The sequence below is a fragment of the Vipera ursinii genome (assembly GCF_947247035.1).
Source record: "Vipera ursinii genome assembly, chromosome: 8".
NCBI lineage: Eukaryota > Metazoa > Chordata > Lepidosauria > Squamata > Viperidae > Vipera > Vipera ursinii.
Genome location: NC_139519.1, coordinates 10,255,497 through 10,266,991, shown reverse-complemented (window position 1 = coordinate 10,266,991; position 11,495 = coordinate 10,255,497). Strand labels below are relative to the sequence as shown.

At 40.3% G+C, this 11,495-nt stretch overlaps 1 protein-coding gene across 1 annotated transcript in view; it reads right to left on the bottom strand.

The window, feature by feature from the left end:
• Positions 1–4,988: 4,988 nt before the first annotated feature.
• Positions 4,989–11,495, bottom strand: part of LOC310643884 (zinc metalloproteinase-disintegrin-like HF3) — a gene marked incomplete at its 5' end in the record, with an annotated part of 34,267 nt that continues 27,760 nt past the window's right edge. Inside the window, 2 exon segments of the mRNA XM_083368546.1 lie at positions 4,989–5,445; positions 6,281–6,398. Of these exon segments, the coding sequence (XP_083224672.1) occupies positions 5,401–5,445; positions 6,281–6,398 (163 nt within the window). The 3' untranslated portion in view covers positions 4,989–5,400.

Genomic DNA, 11,495 nt, shown 5'->3' with positions numbered 1-11,495 from the left:
GATGCTGTTGTGTACTGGGTTCTTTGCAGCACACAGAAGACGAGGCAAGAGAGTTCATGCTTTATTGAATGCAGGAACTGAACGGTTAACCACAGCTTTTACACAGCTATTTATACTCTGGCCACTAGGTAGCATCCAATAGATTTAAAGGAACCTATTGCTGCCCTAGAGCCAACCAATGGCGGTCCTGGAGATGGTCTGTCTGAGGAGCCAGCAACCACTACCCAACTCCCTGCTTAAGCAATCTCAAAGCATTCAAAACCCATGAGGTACAGCTCAAGTAAAACTAGGCCCAATACATTACAGATGCTATGATGATACAGAACTACAGACCAATCTCATTATTAAATGAGGATTATAAACTATTTGCTGAGATTTTCTCAGAAAGACTAAACAAAGTTTTATAGGTATATATTCTTGATGATAAATCTAGCTTTCTGCCAAAAAGACAGTTAAGGAATAATGTGAGTAGGGTTTTGAATATTATTGAATATTTACAACATCATAATGAACAACAGGCAGCTTTAATATTCTTAGATGTTGAGAAGGCCTTTGACAACTTAAATTGTTTAAAGTTCTGCAAGAAATGGATTTTAGTGGGAATTTTATTCAAGGTGTCAAAGTTGTTTATAGATTACAACAAGCAAAAGTTGTTATTAAACACGATCTAACTAATTTATGTGAAATTCAAAAGGGTACAAGACAAGGATGTCCATTGTCTCCACTGCTGTTATCCTGCTGTTGGAAGTTTTGAATAGAGATATTAGGCAAGATGGGAAAGTAAAAGGTATAAATGTTAAGAAGGAATTTTATAAACTGAGGGCCTTTGCTGATGATTTGGTGATATTTCTGTAAGACCCAAAACATACTATAGAATATTTGATGAGGAAAATAAATGAGTTTGGGTCTTTGGCTGGTTTTAAAATAAACAAGCAGAAAACATCAATGTTGATTAAAATTATGACCTCACAGGATGGTGATATACTGACTGAAAAGTTTGGTTTTAAGTTTGAGAAAAAGGTGAAATATTTGGGGGGTATGTTAACAAACTCAGACACAAAATTGTTCAAAAATAATTATGTGCCTCTCTGGAATGGTATTAAAAAAGATGTACTAAGATGGGATAAATTGCTTTTATCATTATTGGGTGGAATTTCTGTAATCAGGATGAATGTTTTGTCAAAGATGCTTTTCCTGTTTCAAACATTTCCTATACTGGCAACTGACATTCTGTTTAAACAATGGCAGAGGTTTATTTCAAAATTTATATGGCAAGGGAAAAACCCGAGAACCAGATATGAATTATTGCAAGGAAATACGGGGTTTGGGTTTACCTGAAATTGAACTTTGACACTTGTTGTTTGGTTTGGCTAAAAGAATGGGTGAACCTTCAGAATAAGAGGTTACTGGAACTAGAAGACCATGGATTAAGGTATGGCTGGCACAGTTACTTGTGGTGTGGTCTCTTCTCTTTTCTTCTCTTCTCTTCTCTTCTCTTCTCTTCTCTTCTCTTCTCTTCTCTTCTCTTCTCTTCTCTTCTCTTCTCTTCTCTTCCTCTTCCTCTTCCTCTTCCCTTCCCTTCCCTTCCCTTCCCTTCCCTTCCCTTCCCTTCCCTTCCCTACAGTAGCCTTTTTGGCAGGTGTAGAACTTCTGCTGAGTGTGTTTGGTCAGTCAGTTGTGAATCCTTCTGGTGGTGGTACTGATTATTCCAAATTGTTCAATTTTACAAAGAGTAGGCTGTGGTCTACTTTGTCAAATGTCATGTTGAAGTCTAGTAAAACTATGTCCACACTGTTTCCCTTATCCAGTGATTTAGTCATTTTTCAAAGAAAGAAATAAGGAATTATTAGAGGGAATTGAAGTTGAGGAACTTGGGCAGAGAGTGATCATGTCATGTTGGAATTCATCACAATGCAGAAACAAGTAATTAAACAAAGCCTTTGAAGTCAAGGCACAGAAGGGTATATGTTTGCCACTATACACAAGAATCTAGTCAACTAACAGTCAGTGCTGAATTGGCACTAGATAAGGGTCAGTGGAATTCATGGAGGGCTGATAGTGGGTCTCTTGTGGCAATGCAATGACTCCAAACTGATGTCACATTTAACTCCACCCTCCAACTTTGTCTGTTGCTTTCCTATATCTATATGATACATGGCCAAATGTTTTGTTCTTCATTTCTGGATGTTATTATCCCCATATTTATTATTTTTTATAAATAAGTCAAGGTTGTGCACATGCCTAATATTCTTTCCTAGTTCTATTTTCACTAACAAGAACCCTATGAGATCAGTTGGGCTAATAAAGAAACCCAAAGTTACCCAGTTGTCTTTCATCCCTAAGAAAGGCTCAAAGTCTCCTCTTTTCTAGAACAGCATCTTAACCACTACACCAAACTGGCCTTTTATGACTCCATTTGTTATTTATTTTGCTAATGAATCTCTCCCCCAATTAGAACCACCACTAACAATATCCAGTGATTTTCATGAGTTTTGACTGTAGTTATGGGCATCTGCAGGGAGGGTTAATAAAAAAAGTGCCAAGATGGTGGCCACAAAGCCCTCTCTCTTTCATATTGGCAGGAGAAATGTGTGCATCTTTGACTGCCATTAATTCTAGCATTGCAAAAGCCCCATATGTCACTTTACAGCTTTGGAAGATAAAATCAAAACAAGCAGAGAAAAACAGAAAAATAAATCAGGGAATAAAATGGTTCCTTTCTACATACCCCTGATCTCCTTTTAATCTTCTTTAATCTCATTTTGTCTGACACTTTCAATCAGATGCTGGCAAGACACAAGGCAAAACAACTGTCCAAGAATGATTATGCATAACCTTTTGGCAATCAGATATTATTTGTGTTATTAAGGTTAATCTTTTTAGGATTTGGGATTTGCTATTGTAAAACAATTGTATTACAGTGCCGATACTACTGCTGTTTTTAAGCAACTGTTGCTCATGAATACTGTGGGGTCCTTTTGTCTTGCACACATTTCATTACCAAACTAGGTAATATCATCAATAGTGGAATGGGATTTGCTCTCTATTTATATACAAGCGGCTTTCCTTATTGGTGTCGGTGGGAATCTTTGTAGTCCCAAGGTCTTTCCCACATAGCATTACTCTTTCTGATTCAAAGATACTAGATACTGGAAATGCCACTGCTTCCTATTTTCTTCCATCTTATCCTGCCTGTCATCAGAACAATGTGCATAAAAGTACGTCTGGCAAAAAATTGCAAAGTTTACTCTCTTTACATTGGCAAAATCCACATAATTAGTGAGCTTCATTTAGTTGTATTGTTCCCAAAATCTTCTAGCCAAATGTGAGATGAAGAACTATCAAACAATCTTACCAATGCATTAAAAAAATGTAAATGTTTCCCCTGCCAGTTGTGTCTGACTCTAGGCGGCGTTGTTCATGTCTGATTCACAGCTGAAGAAATTCTTGGCCAGAATTACTATATGCAGATAGAAAAATAAATATCTAGATTAGAATGTGTTTAAGGGTGCAATTGAGACTCACACAGAGTAGAAATCTTCAGTCAGGGAATTTCCACCTTTTTGAATCCAGAGAATCTTTATTGGCAGTCAGCATTTAGAACTGTCGCAGAATCATAGGTCTGGAAGGGATCTTGGAGGTCTTCTAGTCCAACCATCTGGCCAAGGCGGGAGATCTTATACCACTCTGGACAAACAAATGCCTTGAAAAGCTCCAGTGATGGAGCAGCCACAGCTTCCGGGGTCAAGCCATCGCACCAATTAGTGGTCCTCACTCTCTGTGGAGATTCTCAATCATCCAGGTCATGGCTGGCCCATAAGTGGTGATCAAAAGGCAACTGGACTTTCTTGGTTGTTGTTTTTTTCTTAATATTTAAGACAGAGATATTAAATCTAAAGGTTTTTTTAGGTATTAGGGACATACCAATTGAAAAACAATTTGGGACGTTATCACTTTATATGATGACTGCTGCGAGGATTGTACTTGCTAAGCCCTGTGCTGACTGTGGAAGAATGGATCTTGAACTTGTCTGAACTAGCAGAGATGGCAAAACCAACTGCTTTCATCACACAATGGACTAGAAGGTTTATAAGAGACTGGAAGCCGTTGGTGGACTTTCTGCCTGTTGAATACAACAATAGATGGATTCTCTCATCTGGATTATTTTTTTGTTTAATATAGTAGTTTTGTCAAATAAGGTTGGGAAAGCTTATAACTATTCGTAGACCCGTTACGTAAGACAAGGAGAAACTGTGGTTTTTTTCAATGTTTCAGCATCCAGCCAGGGTGGGCTTTTTTCGTTCCATGTCAGACATGAATGAAGGAGAACATACGTGTCCCAGGATAATGTTGCAGGATCCAATCTGGGTCAGTCAGCAGGACCAGTTTTTGTTTCCTGACCTTTCAGACTCATGCTGGACACAGAGACGGGCTCTGAGGATGGGCTCCAGCATGAGACTGGAAGCTTGGAAGACGAAGCTTCTGGTCCTGATGACTGACCCAGATTGAATAATGCAATGTTAGATATATTCAACTGTTAGGTCCCCCCAGCTTTTTTTTGTACAGACATATTTTGCTTTATTCTTAGTGTTGGATGTTCATTCTTCTGTTTCTCTCTTTTTATTTTATTCTTGTTGACAAATGAAAATAAATATCTTTTTTAAAAAATGTTTTGCTTCTTAGCCAAGAAGCTTCTTCAGTTCTTAACTTGGATGAGAAGTGAAAGATTTTCAAGGAAATAAAACCAAGAAGGTCCTTGTGCCTTATGAAAAGCCCCTTTGGAACTGTGTTGTAATATGTGGATGATTTATTGTTAGAGGCTCCTTCTGAAACAAAATACATTCTTTTGAATTTTCTGGATGACTGTGAATAGGTTTCTTTAATACCAGTAGATAATTCACCTGATTGTTTACCTCAGGATTGCATGCAAGGTCTTGATGCAGTTTACTCCAGCAAATCAGATTTGAATAATGAGTCTTTACACAATGCAGAATGAGGATAGTTTATTGATAGAAGCAGCTACATCTGGGAAAGCCAGCATGAAATTTTGGGAGAGGAAACATTGACTTTAAATACACCAGCTCCAAAGGCAGAACTTGTTGCATTAAATGGGCTTTGCAATTGGCAAACGGTAAAATGGCCATTTTTTTCTTGACAGCAAATAAGCCATTGGTGTTGTAGATTCCCATGGAGCTGTGTGGTGGGAAAAAGGTTTGATAATAGCAAAAGGTAAACAGATTAAATATGGAGAAGAAATATTGCAGAATTTGGATGCCATCTGGAAGCTAAGGGTGATTTACTAGTAGGATGCAGGCAGATGGGTCTCTTTGGACTAGAGGGCAGCTGAACCTTCTGGAAGATGGATCTCCAAAATCAAACCGGTGAGAAGCCAGTGGTTGATTAGTAGGCTGTAGTCACATCAACACAGTGCCTGTTGCTGCAGACCTGAAAGTCAAAGTAAGAGATTATCAGTGGAGTAAGACAGCAGTTTCCTACGCAACTAAACACTGTCATTCCTTAGAACTAACCCCAACTTCTTTCAGGTTAAAAAAATCAAGGGGAAGTGATTCCTGATCCTTTCAGGTCAGCTTTGTGTTTGCTTCAGGATTTCTAAGTGGCTTCATTCTTAGGTCACATTGTTAGATCTCTGCCCTGATTTTCTCATTTTTCTCTTCCACCTTCCCTATGGAGATTGTTATGTATGCAGGCACCTGCATAGCAACAACCACCAGGGGGCGTTGTCCTGAACGGTTTCGGTGGGAAACCCAGTTTCGGCGGGAAACCTAGGGCTAACCCCATTGGCTCTCAGCTTACCTGGCTAGGTATTTACGGAGGCCAGGTAACCCTCATTCCCCAGCACACTACCCCCCCTCCAATAAAGAGCTGAACCCGTACTCCGGCTGGCGTCTCTTCCTTGCGTCAGACCCACTACACAATGGAGATGCCTAGAAGTTTAGAGAAAGGACTGACTCTTGACAGTCTGTCCAGAAGATGCTGTGAGGGAGAAGCACAAGGCTCTGAGAAGGCCAGATTTTTTGTTCCTGGAAGAAAGAAACAGCCCTGGACATTGACCTCATTTGTGGTGGCTGTTGTTTGAAGGAAAAACAAAATAACAATAACCAAAAGAAGGTTAGATGGATACTTTTTTTCTACTTAGATTCACTTTAGTGTGAAAAATCTAGACCAGCTTTCAGCATTGATCGATTGCAAAATTATTTTAGCGATCACCTCATGGAATCAGACTTTAGAGGACACAGATTAGAGGTAAACATTTACTAACCTTTCCATCTCCACATTTTGTTCCATGATCAACCATTCCATAATCTGGGTCTTCTGAATAATCGTATTTGCACACATTTTTAACACGTTCGCAGAATAACCTGCCACACTTTATATCCCTGAAAAGGAAATAGTGAATTCATGCTAATTAACAAGAATGGAGTAATGAGAGGCTGGTTCCTTTGCTTATTTGTAAGCAGTTTGTTTGTTTGTTTCCCATGCCCTCATATCTTGGGTGACTTACAATACAATAAAACATTAGAAATTGCTAAAATCAATTATAATTAGAATAAAAGTTAAAAATTAAAAACCAAGATGAAGGGCAGTCTGGGGGTGAGATTACCTTCTCTACCCAGTCAGCCCACCCCAACGTAGCAGGCCCATGCTGGGGACCCAAGTAGAGCCAGGTTTATAGGCTGTTCCGGGAGGCCAGAATTCTGGGGTAGACCTTACCTCTAACAAGAAAATATTGCCGGGGGGGGGGTATCCACAGCAGAAAAGGCTTTTCTCCTGCACCTCACGAGCAAAAAGTCTTTGACAGAATCCAAAACAGGCCCTTTCCATGGAAACACTGGGGCAGGTTAGTCCCCAAAAGGTGAGGCAGCTCCACTGATACCCTGGACCCATGGCATAAGGGACTTTGAAGGTCATGACCAACTCCTTGAATTTTCCAGGAGCAACTGGCAACCTGTGCAGCTTGTGTAACAATGGTGTCACATGTGCCACACCAGGGCCTCCCGGACTCTCAGCGTCATTGCCTTCTGTACCAGTTGTGGCCTCCAAAAGCTCTTCAAGGGTTATCGCTATGCAGTAATCCAGCTGGGAAAAGGGAATGAGTGACTGTGCCAACAATCTTGATTTGTGTGTGTGTGTGTGTGTGTGTGTGCGCGTGTGTAATTAGAGATGGAGAACCAGACATTTGCTCAGACTCAGTAGGAACTAGTTGCTCCTAACACATAACTGAAAATCTCACAAGGTGTTTCAAGATTTGGGGCAAAATAGAGAACACAGTTCCTGTATCTCCAACTGGCTCACTGTGATTTCCCTGTTTTTGAGGGTGAAGATGATTGAGTCAGAATTCTTATCTTAAGAGGAAGGAATGCACTTGTTATCCAGCTTGAAAACTCCTAAAGTAGATCTTAGGAGGCTTGGTTTTTCCATATCTCTGGCTTAAAGTTCTCATAATCTCTGATCAGTGGATGACAGGGGATGATGGGACTTAAAATCTGAAGATTGGGACAACTACACTAAACATTGGAGAGGGATATTGCCAAGAAAAATGGCTATTATTCCATTTCAATTTAATAAAAATATGAGAGTAAAGAGGAATGAAGATTGAACTTCCCTTGTTTTAATGGGAAACAGTAGAACAGGGTCTGTGTGTTTGTGTAAGAGCTACAAGCAGAGTTTGGATTTACATACATCACTAAAAGATAATGTGGCTCATTGTTTAGTTTGGGTTCAAGATGTGGTGCAAATTTAGCTATTGTGGTTTCTAAACCATGGTTTATAACTAAGTGCAATTCCTAAACTCAGCCAAGCAGGGTTTACTCAGTAATATGCAGGGTAATGTCCTCCCAAAGAGAAAGGCTGATTATAGCATAGTCCTTGACTTATGACCACACTTGGCTGAAGAATTTCCATTTCTAAACAAGGCTGTTGGTAAGTGAGCTGCACTCAATTTTATGACCTTTTTGCCATGGTTGTTAAGTGAATCACTACAATTCTTAAATAAATCACACAGTTGTTAAGCAAATCTGAATGTCTATGGAGATTCTCAGGCATCCAGGCCATAGTTATCCCAAAGATGCTTTTTCACAAAGCAACTGGACTTCCTTGCTTTTTCTTGAAAATGTTTTGCTTCTCATCCAAGAAGCTTCTTCAACTCTGACTCGATGGCAGGGAGTTTGGGATGCAGACAACACAGACTCATCCCCAACAGCCTGCACCTGTGTTCAACAGTGAAGGGACACAGGGCAGAAAACATCCTGCAGAAAACACAGCTCCAACTTCTAAATGAAAGAATAAGAGAGACTAATTTTACAATTGAGGTTTTGAAAGAAAGAGTGGAACACAAATTCCAAGAGCTGAAATCTCTTCTACCAACAAAAGTATTAGAAAAGGTCATTTAATTTACAAAGAAAGCACAACTAGCACAACACAACAAGAGCAAAGAGTGACAAAAAGGCAAATTTCCCACCCTGCAGCTTTGACAGGAATAAACACACAAAACAGACGAGCCAACCCACTGAGACATTGAGATGTCTCAGAAAACTGCCCAATGGGTGAAAAATCTGTCTGACAGATTGCTTACCCAAACAGAAAATAATCTTGTAGCCAAAGGACTGAATTTTGCAGTAACACCAGAACATCTACTAGTTGTATATCTCTTCCCAGTCACAGAGTCAGCCATCAGGAACAATAAACTGGCAGACCAGAGGCAGAACAATTAAGGATGAAGGTATCTGAAGCCCTCACCAGTGCCAAAACACCCCCTTCCAACCTCACATTTCAAGAAAGGAGAGCAGTGACATCCATAGGAAGAGACCCAAACATCACCATCTTGCCATTTGATAAAAGAAGATGCACAGTCATCCTGAATACAGATGACTACAAGGCCAAGGTGAACAGTCTTCTGAAGGACACCGCCCATACGAGACGCTGAAGAGAGATCCCAGCAGCAGTTACAAGAAAAAGGTCATTGATTTCTTGCAACAATTACTAATGGATAATGCCATTGACAAGCCATAATGCTACCATCTTTATCCTGGGGAAGGCATGCTATGCATATATGGACTCCCCAAAATCCACAAAGGAACACCACTCGGAACGATTATTAGCAGCATCAACTGGTTCATCTACAACATTGCAAAATATCTACCTTGTTAACTCTTCTAGTTGGTAACACCACTTATCACATAAATAATTCGCACAACTTCCCCAGCAAGATTTAGAAAATAAAACTGAATGGTGGACCTCTGCCTGATCACTATCTATTTTCAATATAGTGAAGGTTTCTGCAGACAAAAACACGGCTGCACCGTGGACTCACCTGTGTCCCCCATTGTGGCCAATCTCTACATGAAAGAGGTAGAAACCAAAGCTCCAAACTCCTTCACAAGGGAAATAGTCTAGCTTTCCTAGACTGAGCTGTATACATTAAAGAAGAGAAAAGCCGTAACAGCGAAATTTACAGAAAACCTACTCACACAGCTCAATATTTATATTTTGATTCACACCACCCAATGGAGCACAAAACCACAGGGCTGAAGACCTGCCCAGTTGCAAAGAGGGAAAAGAAAAAGAAATTAAACACATCAAGGAAGCTGTCAGAACGTGTGGCTATCCCAAGTGGGCCTTCATCAAATCTCAAAGAAGACCTAGCAGGAGCTCCTCTGTAACAGATGAAAAAACAAACGAAGCAATGTAGTCATTCCATACGTTGCAGGAATATCAGAAAAGCTCAGGAGGATCTTCAGCCAACAAAATATGTTTGCACACTTCAAATTGAAGAATACACTAAGGCAGAAGCTTGTCCATTCCAAGGATAAAACACCCAGACACAAACTGGGCAATGGGGTATATGCACTACAATGCAGTGAGCCATTTGCAGATCTGTACATTGGGGAAGAGAAACAACAACTTCATATACATAAGGCACAAAATAGGAGAACAAATGTATCAGGACAAGATTAAGCAGTGCATTTGACTTTAAAGACAAAGGCCACTCTTTCAAAGACAGCAATGTCCACATTTTGGACAGAGAGGACTGCTGGTCAAAGAGGCCATCTATGTCAAGATTGAACACCCCTCTCTCAACAGAAGGGGAGGGATCTGACCTCATCTATCTCAAGTTTACAACATAAACCTTTCAACAGTTCCATTTGCACCACGCAGGTGACCCTGAAGACACAGATAAGCCTCCAGGTAGCATTAACAACTCACTAAAAGAATGCAAATGATCAGCTGTCTGCAGGAGTATAAATCTTCCCATTCCCCACCATCCAGCTTCTTGGATGAGAAGCAAAACATCTTCAAAGAAAAACAAGGAAGTCCAGTTGCTTCATGAAAAAGCGTCTTTGGCATAAGCAAATCTGACTTCCCCCATTGACTTTGATTTATTAGAATCTGGCTGGGAAGGTCAGAAATGGTGATCATGTAATCTTGGGAAACTGCAGCCCTCATAAATATATGTTGGTCGCCAAGCACCCAAATTTTGGTCACATGACTATAGGAATGCTGCAACAGTTGTAAGTGCAAGGACTATTTGTGCATCATTTATTGAAGTCATTAAATGAAGTCAAGGAGTACCTCTCCCTTCTGGCACAATCTTTTAAAAGACACTTCTATCCTCATGACACACCTTTTACACCCAGCTGTTGTTCCACCTTGTAACCCAAGATGGAAAACAAAGGAAAATTAGCCATTCAAAGACCTCTGCCATGGATGGCTGGGAGACTTGCTCTCTCCCCCCTGTTCAGTTTTGGATCACTGGGGGGCCCTGAAAAGGGCCGAAAGTTGCCCCAAACAGGCGACCAGTCAGGAGGGGCTCTCGCTGGATCGTGGGAGAGCAGAAACTCTCCCGTTGGAGCTGGCAATCCCTCCAAATCGATGGATGAAAGAACTGGCCATAGAAATATGGCTCGTCCCTAGGCTGTAGACAGCCATAGTCACACTCACCATCTGGGGACTTCAAAGCAGTGTGGAAAGGACTGGATGAGATCTACCTCTCTTAAATCCTAACTGCTTTTTTGTACCTATTCAAGCTGCTAAAGTACTTTTCCCCCTGTGAAGAGGGAAGAGGGATTTTAGCCCTCCCTCTAGAAACAGCTGCAATTGAATATACAGGAGAGCCTTTTTGAAAAAGTTGAAAAAATAATTGGATCCCAATTGGAACTTTATTTCCTAAAGCTTGGGGATTAAAAGATCTTTGATTATCTACTTTTTACCTTCTATTTTTATTTGAAAGTCTGGGTTGTTCCTCTTAAAATAGAAGAAAAAACCCAAAAGGATTGAAATAACCAGGGCTCTTTTTGTCACAGAATGCCCAGAATGGAGTTCTGGCACCTTTTTTGGATGGTACATTGTAGGGCTGGCAAGGTGCGTTGTATGATGTGTGTGAGTTCCAGTTTTTGTTTTTTTTAACAAAAAAACTTTGAGATTTAAAGGAATTCCTTAAACTGCAGAGTGACATCTTCTGGCTAAACCTGAAATTG